Here is a 15,280-nt window from a genome sequence, read left to right on the forward strand (position 1 = left end):
AACATTTTTAAACAAATTAAAAAAATTAAGTTTATTTTTAAATATAAACCAATAAACTGCATTAAGAATATAAAAATAACTATTTTTAAACATTTTTTTTAATTTTTTTTTTTTTACTTTTTATAATTTATTCAATTTTCATAAAAATAAAACAATTCCCCCAAAAAAATTCAACTTATTTCATTCCCCACCTCCTTCTTCTCCTTCATCCTCGCACACTTTGGACATCCCCGTCTCAATCCTGTTATACACGGTCGATGGAAGCAATGATTACACGTCTCACACTTATAAACTCCATCATTAAATGGAAAGATTGGCTGAGAATCACCACAAAATTCACAAATGAAGCCATGACCCCGGCAAATCTGAAAAAAGGAAATTATTGATAATTATAGTTTGGGGAATTTAGGGGTTGGGAAAGGGTCCTGGTGGCAGTTTTGGGTTCTATCTGGGATATCCTATGCTACCCTACCGTACCCGGGATATGCTTCATTGTCTTACTCGGAATATCCTACCCTACCCTCGCGGATAGTCAGGACCCAAGGGTTCCTAGGATAGGGTCGAGTCAGATTGTTCTACCCCGGGGATATAGAGTCGGATTAGTTCTATCCAGGGTCAGGTAGAGTCGGATTGGTTCTACCATTGGGGTAGAGTATGATATCTCGGTTATGGTAGATTATCACGGGTAAGGTAAGGTATGACATCCCAGGTTGTGTAGCATATGACACCCCGGGCAGCATACCCTCCCAAAATCAACCCTCAACTCACCTCACACGCCATGATATGTTGTCTAAATTTCTTAATAATTCCACTAAGCAAGTCAAAAAAGCTACAATTTTCAATGCACACAAGATCATAAATGCTGTACATCTCAGTCCCTTCCACCAAGTACCTCCGATCATTAACAATTTTATTAACAAGCTTCATATCCAATGAAAATTTACAAACATCCAAATATTTCTTCATTTCCATCAATTGGAGTCGCTTCATCTTTGCCGTTCCAAGTTTTTGTACAAAAACAAATAATTTTGGATTTAAAGCTTCAAGTTTAATCACAGGACGTTCATAAAATAGATTAATTTCTTGTAGTGCTGATCGGGATACAGGGCGCTGTTCAAAATCCCAATTATGTGTTATGTTGGCCGGTATTATGCTGTAATTATTCCAATGACATGATTTACAGAAATACAGTCCACTATAATGGCACTTTCGAGGTTCTAAATAGAATTGCTTATTCATCAGTTGGATACGACATTCAGCACATCGGTAAGACTGTAAAGCAAGTCCAATTTCAGGACATATTCGACTTTCGGGTATGCCTTTTTCACAGACAATAATGTGTGAGCATATTCGGGTTATGTATTTGACACATTTTGTATGAGCATTAAATGAGCAATTTATGCATGTGTAGCACTGCTGGAATATCCATATACAATTTGTACATAAATCACAAAATATTCTTTTTGATGGTAATTGCTTATTGGACTTGAATATGTGACCGGAAACAGTCAGTTCTGATAATTTTTCATCCTTTTTGTCGGATGTCAGGTGGATGTGCCGGTAGCGGAGTTCGACGAGTTTACGGACGAGCCATTTGTGCTGGGAACTTGATTCATCGGAATCGAAGATTAATGACTTGCATTTTTCGATGGATTCAGCTAGTTCCAGTTCGGATAGCTGGTCGTAGTCTTTAAAGATGTTTTTGACGTCGTCGTCGACATCTGAGGACATTATTGACTCGGAACGGCTGATCATTGAGGATGTTAGGGTCGTTGAGTCGGGAATTGACATGGTTGGAGTGATATGGTATGGTTGGAGTTGTTGTGGAGGGGTTGCTGGTGGTGCTGAGTGGACAGTTAAAGTTGTAGCTTAATATAGTTGAGATTATTGCTGATTTTGTGGTTTTGGAGGGGATTGATGTGATTTTGTGGCTAAAATGAGAGAAAATTGGTAAAAATCAACGAAATTTTGGTCAAATTTGCAGAATTTTGTGAATTTTTGGTCAATTTTTGTGGATTTTTGGTGAATTTTGTGGATTTTTGAGGAATTTTAATGAAATTTTGTGAACTTTCGATGAAATTTTGTGGATTTTTGAGGAATTTTGTGGATTTTTGTGGATTTCTGATGAAATTTTGTGGATTTTTGATGAAATTTTGTGAATTTTTGAAGATTTTTTGTGGATTTTTGATGAATTTTTGAGGATTTTTGATGAATTTTGTGGATTTTTGATGAAATTTTGTGGATTTTTGATGAAATTTTGTGGATTTTTGATGAATTTTGTGGATTTTTGATGGAATTTTGTGGAATTTTGAGGAATTTTGTCGATTTTTGATGGAATTTTGTGGAATTTTGAGGAATTTTGTCGATTTTTGATGAATTTTTGTGGATTTTTGATGAAATTTTGTGGATTTTTGATGAAATTTTGTGAATTTTTGATGAATTTTTGTGAAATTTTGAGGAATTTTGTGGATTTTTGATGAAATTTGGATAATTTGTGAACCTTAATCACCCAACTGACCCCATAACACCTAATTCCCCAGTCCATACCCCAACCAATACCCACTATAACACTACAATACTCATCCCCAGCCCAACACACCACATCCTCCCCCAAATCTCCACACAATCACCATCAAAATACACAATAAACAGCCTCAAATCTCAAATTTCACTCCAGAATCACGTAAACAATATTTTTATCACACTGACCTCAATTTATTCAAAAGTTCTTATTGGCTCTAAAAGATAAATATTTTGATTCCGACGAGTTTTTGTCCTTGAGGTCTGTTGACGTAATTTTTTTAATTAAAATTCTATTTAAAATGATGAATCTTGCGGGGATTAATTAGCAGAATTGTATTAGTCACGCTAAGTTGATGTAGATGAAGTCATTGTGGACGATAAATGAGATTATCTTGCAAATTATTCAACTTTTTTGGTCAACTAATGCAAAGTTTTGATGAATTTAGTCAATTTTATCTCAAAAAAGTCGAAAATTCGCAAATTTTTTGAACAATTTTCCAAAAAATCCACAAAAATCCACAAAATATTCAAAATTTCCCCAAAAATCCACCCAAAAAATTGCACAATTCCTTAATTTCCACTCACTTTATTCGATTATGTCAATTTTAAGCACCTTACAACTATGTAATTCCTTATAAGGAAGTCACTGTCGTATCCAATAAACAATGTCACATACGCTATGAATCACACATGGAAGTAAATTAAATTATTGCTATAAAATAGGAAATAAATACACAGAAAGTGAGAATATAAATTTTATGTAAACATTGAACAACTGATTCTGATGATTGTGAAGACGGCTGAATGAGTGAATGACTGTATTGAAAGCAGCAACGTGATGAATGTGATCGGATAACGGTTTTTTTGGATGTGGAGGAAATGAAGTTTGCTTTGTAGTTTTGGACTCGAAATTAGACTCTAATTTGAACTCTGATTTGGACTAAGATTAGGATTCGGACTTAGACTTGAACTCGGAATCGTACTTGGACTCATATTTGAACATGGACTCGGACTTTGACTCAGACTCAGACTCGGAATCGGACTCGGACTTGGACTCGGATTCATAGTCAGTCTCAGTCTCAATCTCAATCTCAATTTCAGTCTCATAGTCTCAGCCTCTATTTCGGTCTCGACTCCTTTTACAATCCATGTTAAAATCTCGGTTCTATTCTTAGTTTCGAAAATTAATCGAAACGTAGACTTCGGGTAACCCAGGTCGACCGTACGTTTAGGTATTAACTTGGCATTTCATTGTAAGTAATACAGATTTTTTCCGCTATCACAGTAAGGTCATGAATGGTAGACTGCCGTTCGGATTCCATCGATGGTTGACTTAATGTCAATTCTTTATTCTAGTCATGTTAAGTCCTATTTTGACTAAGATCACCGTTAGTAGCCGAGGCTCTTTGCACTTCAATTTAGGGCAGAATTGGAATAGATTTTGAGTACACGAACCACAGACTTGCATTTTCTGCAGTTTTCTGACTGTATCTATTAGTTCATCCAAAAATATTATTCCAATAAGTCAGTAATTAAAGAACATCATAAATCACAATTAATTCTTTCCATTCATTTAAGCAAGCAAAATCAGCAACTTTATTAGATCTTCTTGTACAAAATCATCACTTAATGTACATTACATGACGTCAAATCCATATCCAATTTGTATTACTTACAATAAAATCAACAACATCGCCCACAAATAAATCAAACAATATTGTTCAGCAGTCAATCACACTGAAGATCACAATTGAATTATTTATTGACACCTACAATGTATTAGAACATTCAACTACACTAAGAATCTAAGCATGAAAATGTGTGAAGACGGCTGAATAAGTGATTTTGAAAATGTTGCAGAACAGAAGTGAATTTTGGAGACTTTTTATGATGAAGTTAGAGTTGTTGATGGATGTGGAAAATAATATGTTTTGTCATATGGTATTTGGTGGGGTGGGTAATATATGAAGGAACAATGTATTTTGAATTAGGGACAATAATGTGTCAATCAAGTGAGTCCAAGTATGATTTAGGATCGCATCAGTCGTAATAACAGCCAAATCATCAACAATAATGCTTGAAAATAGCTTAAATTATGCAATTTTTTACTATTTGATGCTTCAATTTGATACCTGAAGACCTGATTGTATAGCAGGCCTTTAATACTGCGACATTGTGGTATCATACCAAGCACATTGTGCTGTTTGAGTGTTTTTCTGCTCTGTAGGGTTTCTATGCAGTTCATAGATATTTCTATTGCAGTTTTACATCTAACAGTCAGAATTAATGTAAGTTGTTTAACTTCTCATCTGTATTATGGCATCGTGAAGCATAGTTTGAGTATAATTGGTCCATAAAAGGGTCCGTTCACTTATTACTTATCGCTCTTAGGAGTCTAGAAGGGTGTAGATTGGGTGAGATTTGGTTACATCTCTAACAATGAATTTTGCACTTATTCCAGACACCTGAACACGGGTAATCTGGTAATCGATCAATAATCCGATCTCAGGTCGACGTGACTCTGAATTGGTTCAATTTTCGGATTAAATGTCAGCGTGACGCTGGTCTGACGCCAGATTGTTGCGGGAGAGATTGTTGCAAATAAGGAATGGTGAGACGAGATGGGGGAAGGGGGTGGGGTACCCTGTGTCAAAGTATCAATAATCAATAAAAACACAATTCATTTCAATTTCTTGTTAAAAATATATAAAAAATATATTTTTTATCTTATTTTTCTTTTCTTTTTTTCATTTATTTTAAAACATTAGTCATAATAGTAAAATCGTTTAAGGAAACTTTTTGTGTTTTTTGTCTTGAGATAAAATTTTCCAAAATTCATCATTAAGAAAATACTTTTTTGTTGTTTGTCCATAATCAGCTATAGTTAAAGTTCACATCTCATTTTGGGGTCATGCAGACTTGATTTGTGTGTAAATTAGATGGCTTTAAAGTGAAGGAACGTTGTGTCATGCACGGGTTTTACATAAATTCGTTTGATTGTTTTGTCGCCTTTTAGTTCGCGCTTTTTGAGCTCTGCTTCTTCCTGGAAATGGAAAAATTTGAAATTTTAACGGTTTTTTAAGATTTGAATTATTTTTTTTCGCACTTTTTAAGTTTTTTTAAAAAAATTTTTTAATTTTTTTGTCATTTTCCAATATTTTAAACAATTTTAACATTTTTGAAAATTTTTAAAAATTTAAAATTTTAACGGTTTTTTTTAAATTTGAATTTTCAATGGATTTAAATTATTTAAAATTGTTTTTAACATTTTTGGCAATTTTTTTAATTTTTTAAATTTTTTTTTTTATGTTTTTAAAATTTTTGAAATTTTGTAACGGCTTTTTAAAATTCAAAATTTTTTAAATTTCTCACCTCATTCACCCTCAGCACAGTCCACTGATCACCCTTCTGTATATAAAGTTCAACAATTTTCTGCGGTCGCCGCTCAATTTTAACCATTTCTTTATTTTTTAAAATTCCTTTTAATTTTGGCGGTTCCGGTGCCTTAAAACTCTCATGTGACTTAATCTCTTGTGACTTTCCATTCCAATTTGATGTTATTGTTTCACTTTTATATGTCGGTGCATCACGTGTTATTTTAGCGGTGGATATTGTTGTTGTTGTATTTGAATGAGATGCTCCCATTTTTATATTTATTGTTAAATATGTGAATTTTGTTGTAATTTAACTTAATTTAACTTAATTATAAATTAAACTTAATTTATGTGCGAGGGGGGAGGATGGGGGAGATGTTGGGGGGAAATTACAAATTAATCTGAAATGAAAGAGAAAATAAATTTAAATTAATTAATTAAATTGGTGTTTTTTTAGAATTTAAAATTTTTAAAAATTTAATTTCAATTTAAATAAAAAATAAAATTTTAAAAAATTAAATTTGACAAAATAAAAATTTTAGTATTAATTTTTCGAATTTTTAAATTTTGCATTCTTAAATTTTCATTTTTTAAAATTTTAATTTTTCGGAATTTCAGTTTTTAATGTTTTTAAATTTTGAAATTTAATTTTGTAAAAGTTTGAATTTTAATTTTTTGAATTTGAAATTGTAATTTTTTTAATTTTAAAATTTTATTTTTTTTTTAATTTTCAATTTTTTTAATTTTTTTAAGTTTCAATTTTTTTAATTTTTTTGGATGTTTTTAAAATTTTTAAAAATTTTTTTTTTGAATTTTTTGAATTTTATGAAAAACTTTGAGTATTTTTAAAATTTCAACTGTCAAAGTAGACCATTACATGACTTCCTTACGTCCCCTACCCGCTCTACTGCGTATAAAACTCCAAATTTCACAATTCACCTCATAACTGCATAACAATCCGTATCAAATGACGCATTGACTTTAATTTAAAAGCAATTTTTACGCATCAAAATACAAGCAACGCGCAAAAAAAAGAAAGCAAAAAAAAACAGCAACAGCAGCTCATAAAAATTACGTAAAAAAAAAGATTCAAAATAAAGTCACGAGAGACTTCTCACAACATTAAAAAAAAATCTTCATTACTGACCTAGGCTAACAAGCGTTCAGTTCCCTATCACAGATTTCAGATTCACAGATTTTTGATTATTTTGAATTGATTTTAAGATGCAAAATTGAGGTATTGTGGATATTGTGGGAATAATTGGAGGTTTAAGAGGAGTTGTGGGCAACGTATGTGCTGCGACAAGTGTGACGTGACACAAAAGTTGTCCATCACTGTCACTTGTGGTGTCAAATTGACTTGGAAGTGTCATGAACTGCATTTTGTGTCTAGTTTTGATTGTAGTATGCTACCAAGATGGATCGTGCCACAATAAAGGTTGAGTACCACTGATGGACAGCTTTTGTGACGTGACATACAAGTGTGAAGTCGAATTTAGTCGGAAAATGCCATGAACCGTGTCATGTTATGATGTGATGCCATGTTGCATGGTATTTTGGTTGCGACGATCAATCAAAGTGTGTCATGGATCAAAAAAGGTTGCACAACACTAGTTTAGGGCAGGAGGGGGCAACCTGAGGGCTGTAGGACACTAGTTTGAAGCCAAATTTGTCTGAAAATGCCAAAAACTGCATGTTGCATGTGGTTTTAGTCATTGCATGTCACTTAGATGTACCATAACACAAAAAAGGTTGAACAGCACTGCTCATGAGTGTCCCAAAAACTAATGCAAATAATTCCCAAAAAACCCTCAAAATTATCCGGAAACATAGAAAAAAAAGTTTCATTGCACCTCCAACGTGCTACGTGCTTACAATTGCCCGAGAAATGTATGAAATTGTAAACGCGAAACACGACTCGCAAAAATGACAAACTTCTAATTATAAATGTTGCACTTGACCTTGTGGAAATTTTATTATTTTTTCCTCATTGCACATTATTTTTGTTGTTGTTGTTGTGTGTTACTGCTCTCTCGTCGCTCAATCGACGATCGTCACACAAATACACATTCGAAGTTGTCGAGCTATGACTTTAAAAAACTTCTTCTCATCACACACAAGTCACATGTGCACATCAACGTCGATGCACAATTTGAAGTTCATTAAATGTAGAATAAATGAGAGAAAAATAAATGATTTGTTATTGAACTTGTTGCTGTTTTTGGATATATGTGCTGTATTTTGCGCGTTAATTGAATTGAGGATTAATGAACGACTTTTTGCACGTTTTTTGATATTGGGAATTTTTATTTGTTGAGGTTGTTAGAAGTTGAGGTGATTTTATGGGTTTTTTTAGGGTTTTTGGAAGCTGTTTGGAATTTTTTGGGGATCAAATGTGCTTAACATGGACTTTTTCGTCCTGTCGACCCTCCAACTCCATTCTTGCCATAATCTCAATTACGTAGTATGTGATCAAAAGTCCAACCGTAGAGCGACATGACTCTGACCCTGATTGGTGCCATAATCGATCTCAATTCCCGCAGATCCCTTAACCCCTCACCAAAATCCAACTATAGGTTTACCGTGACTCTAACTCTTATTGAGACCATAAGCAATTGGAATACAGTATTATTTTAGAATTACGTCGGTTTGAGACTGAATCTTTGGATTCATTAACAATATGCCCCCTTCCCATCTCATAGCACTAAGTTTTCTCGAAGCCTCAATTTCGAGAATGCGTCAAGACTATAGACTCGGTATCGAGAAACCCTTGCATAGCACAGGTTGACACGTGAATCTGAGTCAGAATTGGCAGGAATTTGAGAGTCCGGACTCTAAAAGTCCAAATAGGTGCCTCTACTGGAGTCTGGACTCCCTTCGCGTCTCGACATTGGAGTTCTGCCAACTCTGACTAAGACTTCATGTATTCAGTTCAATTCCAGCATCATAGTTGCGTCTCATAGGCTTAGGGTTGGATTTAGAATTATTTAACCGATTTATGACATTAAGACACAGCTCAACTGACAGCATTTCCACCTTTGAACCCCTCAAGCGCCACACCCAAGTTGACAAAGCTCCCTCAAAATAGCTTTTTTTATCAATTTTCTAATTTTAGAATAACGTAAAGCACCAAAAACATTCACAAAATCTCAAAATTGCACTTCCTCATTTCTCCTCGAAAATCAACAGTCTAGTGCCAAAACGGAAGTCATCATGAACCTGTTTACAAGCTCAAAAAAGTTAGAAAAATTATGAGGAAATTCGACAACAACAACAAGTGCGATTGAGTCAGACTTGTATGAGCAATTTAATTATATTCAATTAACGACCAAGCTGCTTGTTCTACTTGTTGATAACTTCTATTGTTGATGCTTGATGCACAAATAGAATTTTGATTATGTTTTAATAGTTTCAAATGACTTTTTTCTTTATTTTTATCGACAATTTGACGTGGATTTTTGTTGAATTTTGAACTTGGTTTAAAATAGAAAAATTGGTGAAATTAATTTAGTGCTGATCACGAATTTATCGGGTGATATATTGGGTCGTGGACAGTTAAGGCAGAATTAAATGGATTTTTAAGTTTTAAGGCACGAATTAGAGTAAGGACACTGGCTTGTGTTTGAGGTAATTTTGTGTCAGTTGATGGAAAAAGGCTGTTAAATGCTCTAGGGGGACGTAAAGCTTGATCCCTCAACAACCCCTCTGTAAGTGATATTAAGTCCGTATCTGACTCATCTGAGACACAGATTCAGTTCAGGACGTCCTTAAGCATACATACAACTAAGTATTAAAGTATGCCAGTTAAGTTTATGGCTGGAATGGTCGTACACTTCGAAAATGGAACAGTATTGTAGCTGAGGGATAGATACACTTAGGAAAAGCCTGACATTGACTTTTTTCATGTTTCGTCAGCTTTTTGACTTCCTTAATTTTCCCCAACTTCCTTCTACAATTTTAATTATTTTAAATTCTCAAAAATCAGCTAATTTATCCAACAAAAATATTTCCTTAACCTTGAATATTTCATTTCCAAATAAAAAATTGTGGGAAAATCTCAAACTAAGTCAGAAGCTGCATAAAGACTATAAAAGTGCATTCAGGCTTTCATAATGGAAAATTACATTTATTTACATTTTTTTTTTTAATTTGCTGTATTAAGTTACATTTAACTATGAGAAAATAGTTACAAATAATGAATGACAAATTTGAATCTGAGTCATCAATTAAGTCAGATGATTTAGTAAGGGAATTAATAAATAGGGAAGAATATTGGAGTTACTAGAGTGACAGGGGAAGGTCAAGGTTGGAGATAAGGAGGGTTGACCTTGCAGTCAGAATCAATTGTTTTTGGGAATGTTCGGAATCTATAAAATACCCTGAAAATTACGTTTTTGGACACTCTGGTAAATTCATAGACATGCATCGAAAAATCAGCCATAGTCTAGATGGTTAGGAAGTCGGACTCCCGGACTCGATCCCAGGGAATGCCTTGTTTAGTTGATTTTTCGCTGTTTCTAGTCACACCAACTCGGTTTGAGTGATTCGCGACTCACAAATTGTGGATAGGTACGTTGCATTGACATACCCTGGGTCATGCAGCGTGCAGAGTTGGGGAAAGCTACCTCCGACCTTCTTCCATCGCCCACCTTCCCCACTAAACATGTTACTGAGCATGCAGTTGAACTGCAGCAGTTATTTATGCTGAATTCTTCAATTTGATGGAAAGTTCACTATTCTGTAACATACTAACTGAACAGTCAAGCTGTACCATTCAGAGGCATAGCCCGACCGTGTCCCCTAATGAACCCAATGCCCCCTTTCTCCTTGCCTACCCCCATGATCCCATTACAAGTCATACAATCTACGTCAGATGACAAAATAATCAATTTAAAATAAAGAAAAAATTGTAATAAAGAATTACAATATTTTGGATGAGTCATCGAGAGAAATTTCACAATCAAGAAACAATTTTTAGAATCGTAAATTTAAATTAATAAAAAAATTTCACTTACATTCTTTTTAATTGAACACTTCAAGGTTGTTAATACTTTGAAATATACTTTTTTTTTTGGCTTTTTAAATGGAATTTTTTGTGAGTTTTTTTTAGGGTTTGAAGCTTTTTTGATTTGTGAAATTTGATTTAATTGAACTTTTTTTAACCACTTTGAAGTTGCTGAGTTTGAAAGTTTTGGAACTGAATTATTGCAATTTGTTGATCTTACAATAAAGCCAATTTTTATGACGTAAATTGGAATTTGAGATTTAATATCGACTTTGTATTAATTTTTTTAAGCAATTTTAACTTTTTTAATCTTTTAAATTTTTTTTACTTTTTAAACTTTTTAAATTTTCAAATCTTTTTTGGATTTTTCAATTTTTTTTGAATTTTTCAAATTCTCAAATTTTCAAATTTAAAAATTTTTAAAATTTATTTGAATTCTTCAATGTTGTCGAATTTTTTTAAATTTTTCAAACTTTTTTAATTTTTAAATCTTTTTAAAATTGTCAAACTTTTTAATACCTTTCAAATTTTTAACTTTCAGTCAATTTTCAAATATTATTATGATTTTATCAATTTTATTTTGCAATTTTCACTTCGAACTGTGCAGACTTTTCATTTCTTAAACTTTTTTTTTTAATGTTTTGCTATTTTTCAAAGATTTTTTTGTTTCTTTCAATTTTAAAAACTTAACAATTTATGCAACTTTTGGCACTTTTGAGATTTTTTGTACTTCTTTAGGATTTCAAGAGTTTCTAAAAAATGAAGTCTTTTTTTAGATTATTTTAAACTTTAAACCTTCTTTAAACTTCTTAAATTTCAAAAAATTTAAAAAAAAAACTTAAATTTTCTTTTGAATTTTCATAATTCCAAATTTTTCAATTTTGTTTTTTCAATTTTGTTTTTTCAAATTTGTCTTTTTTTTATTGAAAACTTGTTTTAAATTTTGATTTTTAAATTTAAATTTTGAAATTCTTTTTAATTTTGAAACTTTTTTTAAAAATTGTTTTGAATTTTATTTTTTGTAATTTTAGAATTTTGAAATTTTTAAAATTCCAAAAATTTCTTTAATTTTTAAATTTCTTTAATTTTCAAATTTTTTAAACTTTTTAAAAATTTCTAAGATTTTTTAATTTAAAAACTTTTTAAAATTATAAACTATTAAATTATAAATATTTAATTTAATTTTTCAAATTTTTTTTTAAAAAATATTTAAAATTCAATAATTAACAAACTTATCACAAAAATAATTTAACTTTACACAACGGCAATAAATCAACTTTTTAATCTTAAATAACAAATCAAAAATTCACTGTCAAAATTTCAAATCAAACTAATTCCATCCCTCACTAAAATTCAAATTATTTCAATAATTTTTTTGTCATCATTTTTCAGTCTCAATTGCTTTTAATTTCCTTCTTAACGCAAATAATTCACGTCCACGAGAGAAACATTTAAAAAATTATTGAAAAAAAAATGAGAAACTTCCTTTTTGTGTTCTTTCTTCTTTCTATTCTTAAACCTCACTGTACAGACAGTCACAAAACAGAATCGACGATGAATACAAAAACAACAACAACAATTCGGAGAGATTTTTTTGCTCTCAAAAAATAAAAAAAAAAAAAATTCAATTTTTTTGTTTACGTTTTTCAATTCAAAATAAGTCAAAATTTTCCAATATTTTCACAAAATTTTCCACAATTTTCACATTACTTACCCGAAAATTCATCATTTATAGTCAAATCAAGTCGAAAAATTGACTAAAAAAAATTTGAAATTTTTTCGTTGTTTTTATTTACAAAATAAAAAAAAAGTTGAAACTGCTGCAACAACAACAACAACAATTTTTTGGGAGAGTTGTGAGAGAAATTTATGACAATTTCTCTCACTTGGTGGTCGTGGACCTTTTCCTTCGTCTATCTTCTGCTTCGTGGTTGCTTTTTAAATTCTCTTTTTTTTACAGTTTTTTTTTTTAACATTTAATTTGACTTTTTTTGTCAAATTTTTACAACTTTTTGGACGATTTTCATGATTTTATCAACTTTTTACTTTCATTTAATGAGAATTTGAGAATTTAATTTAAAGATTTTTTTTTGTGTCTTATTTTACTCCATTGTGCACGACGATCGCGTGAGACTGATTGGCAACAGGAGAAAGATGTGAACATGAAACGGCCAGTCAGCAGGTAAGTGAAAATGTGAGAAATAATTTTGTGTGAGCGGAGAATGAGTACATGAAGTAAAAATTGAGAAATTGAGAGATAAGATATTGTGTTTTTTTCTGTTTTAGATACCCAGGGAAGCATCGGGTGATGTGCAAAATTTTGGTACAATTTTTTTAAGATTTCTTAAAGATTCAATACTTTGAAAGAACTAAAGAACCGAAGACAACATACCGAAGAAGTCCGAAGAACCGAAGACAATATGCCGAAGATGACCGAAGAACCGAAGACAATATGACGAAGAAGACCGAAGAACCGAAGACAATATGACGAAGAAGACCGAAGAACCGAAGACAATATGCCGAACAAGACCGAAGAACCGAAGACAATATGCCGAAGAAGATCGAAGAACCGAAGACAATATGCCGAAGAAAACCAAAGAACCGAAGACAATATGCCGAAGAAGACCGAAGAACCGAAGACAATATGCCGAAGAAGACTAATTAACTCTCAAAAACCTCCAACATCTGCAGCACAGCCTTCCTCTCACTTATTTTTCATTCCTACTTTCAGTCTCATTCCTCATCTTCTTCTTGCTTTTTGTTTCGAAATTTGTTCAAGCAAATTGACACGAATTATAAAATGTAAACAGAACTGATAACAACATGAAAAATGTTCAATATAAAAATATGTCAGCTGAGCCAAGAGCCAAGTATGGAATAGTAAACAAAATAAAGTTTATTGTTATGTCGATGAACTTTGTCACTTTGCAGAAATGGGAATTTGGGTTCGTCGGTCATCTTCGTCATATTGTCTTCGGATCTTCGGTCTTCTTCGGCATATTGTCTTCGGTTCTTCTGTCTTCTTCGGCATATTGTCTTCGGTTCTTCTGTCTTCTTCGGCATATTGTCTTCGGTTCTTCGGTCTTCTTCGGCATATTGTCTTCGGTTCTTCGGTCTTCTTCGGCATATTGTCTTCGGTTCTTCGGTCTTCTTCGGCATATTGTCTTCAGTTCTTCGGTCTTCTTCGGCATATTGTCTTCGGTTCTTCGGCGTTTGGTCTTCGGTCTTCGGTCTTCTTCGTCAAAGTAATGAAGATTGATTCTTCAAAGTAATGAAGTACTAACTCATGACTACCCGGGTTAACCCACTAACCTTCATATTATTCACATAAATTCCAGACGAAAGTCTCTCACCTTAACCCACAAAAAATCCACAACATATATCCCAAAAAAAATAAAAAACGTGATCAATTTATCATCCCGGCATTGCCATTGTTTACCTCAACATGCGTTCATAATCTACATATTCGTAATATAGAAAGCATGACTAAATGACTTTTTAAGCACACGCTACAGCATTTACAAAAATAAAAAATTCGCAAGAAAATGTACAACAACAACAATTTCCAGCTTGACAACAGCACACAAAAAAAAAACACATTGAGCAACAAAAGTTGATGCTGCTAACTATAATTAGTGAGTGTCGGTCGTCTGATTATCTCCTTTAAAAAAATTGACAAAACGTGATAAAATTGACAATAATTTTTTTTTTTTATTATTTGTTCTGTTGATTCATATTTGATGTTTATAAATAATTTCAGTGATGGACAACCTGTGTGCTGTGGTAACACCTAAAGGGTGTGCCTCAATCAAAATCGCACATGGAATACGGTTTGTGGAATTTTTGGGACTTTCAGTCAGTATTGTCCATACTGTGGACTGTAACACTCCAGTATGGCATTTTGGCGATGCACTGTGCCGTGACACATAGGTTGTCCACCTCTGGATTGACTATTAATCAGTGTTGGTACATTTTGTGGACCGTGAGACTCTAATGTGGCATTTTAAGCGACGCACTGTGTCGTGACACGTAGGTTGTCCATCTCTGGACTGAATTTTAGCCAATGTTGTCCATACTGTGGACCGTGAGACTCTAATGTGACATTTTAATTGACACACTGTGCCGTGACACACAGGATGCCCATCTCTGGGCTTACTTGTAATCAGTTTTGTCCATATTGTGGGCTGTGGCACTCTAGTTTGGTCATGAACCCTATGTCATGTACGGTTTCAGTCAAGGCTAGCCACAATAGTGTTCCTTGGCACACAAGTTGCCCACAACTGCACTGCTGCCGACAAAAATGCCATGAACCGTGTGTCATGTACGATTATAGTCAATTCTAACCACAAAAAGACCCCGCACCACACAGGTTGCCCAC

General features: G+C 32.8%; 2 protein-coding genes and 1 long non-coding RNA gene across 7 annotated transcripts; 1 reads left to right on the forward strand and 2 right to left on the reverse strand.

Annotated features, from left to right (window-relative positions):
* Window positions 1-4: 4 nt before the first annotated feature.
* On the reverse strand, window positions 5-3,319 carry DEF8 (differentially expressed in FDCP 8 homolog). 3 transcript variants are annotated; one of them, XM_070652306.1, is made up of 3 exons: window positions 3,142-3,319; window positions 769-1,931; window positions 5-365 (listed from the first exon to the last, which is right to left on the reverse strand). In XM_070652306.1, exons 2-3 carry the CDS (start codon window positions 1,789-1,791, stop codon window positions 171-173), a joined length of 1,218 nt encoding a protein of 405 aa, XP_070508407.1. In that variant the 5' UTR covers window positions 1,792-1,931; window positions 3,142-3,319; the 3' UTR covers window positions 5-170. The 3 variants fall into 3 exon arrangements, with proteins under 3 accessions (XP_070508407.1, XP_070508406.1, XP_070508405.1); XM_070652305.1 differs by having other exon boundaries at window positions 3,137-3,319; XM_070652304.1 differs by having other exon boundaries at window positions 3,109-3,319.
* A 1,887-nt stretch (window positions 3,320-5,206) lies between these two features.
* Window positions 5,207-13,018, reverse strand: LOC139099793 (uncharacterized). Of its 3 annotated transcripts, none has more exons than XM_070652317.1 (3): window positions 12,617-13,018; window positions 5,896-6,298; window positions 5,207-5,566 (listed from the first exon to the last, which is right to left on the reverse strand). In XM_070652317.1, exons 2-3 carry the CDS (start codon window positions 6,166-6,168, stop codon window positions 5,459-5,461), a joined length of 381 nt encoding a protein of 126 aa, XP_070508418.1. In that variant the 5' UTR covers window positions 6,169-6,298; window positions 12,617-13,018; the 3' UTR covers window positions 5,207-5,458. The 3 variants fall into 3 exon arrangements, with proteins under 3 accessions (XP_070508418.1, XP_070508417.1, XP_070508419.1); XM_070652316.1 differs by lacking the exon at window positions 12,617-13,018 and adding an exon at window positions 10,913-11,227; XM_070652318.1 differs by lacking the exon at window positions 12,617-13,018 and adding an exon at window positions 7,045-9,917.
* LOC139099798 (uncharacterized) lies at window positions 12,559-15,015 on the forward strand. Its single transcript, XR_011545365.1, has 3 exons — window positions 12,559-13,084; window positions 13,189-13,225; window positions 14,241-15,015. It is a non-coding gene; the product is annotated as an uncharacterized lncRNA (long non-coding RNA).
* The last annotated feature ends 265 nt before the right edge of the window (window positions 15,016-15,280 follow it).

Source organism: Chironomus tepperi, unplaced genomic scaffold, assembly GCF_022539635.2.
Source record: "Chironomus tepperi strain 1889 unplaced genomic scaffold, CSIRO-AGI_Ctep_v1 contig_486, whole genome shotgun sequence".
Taxonomy (NCBI): Eukaryota; Metazoa; Arthropoda; class Insecta; order Diptera; family Chironomidae; genus Chironomus; species Chironomus tepperi.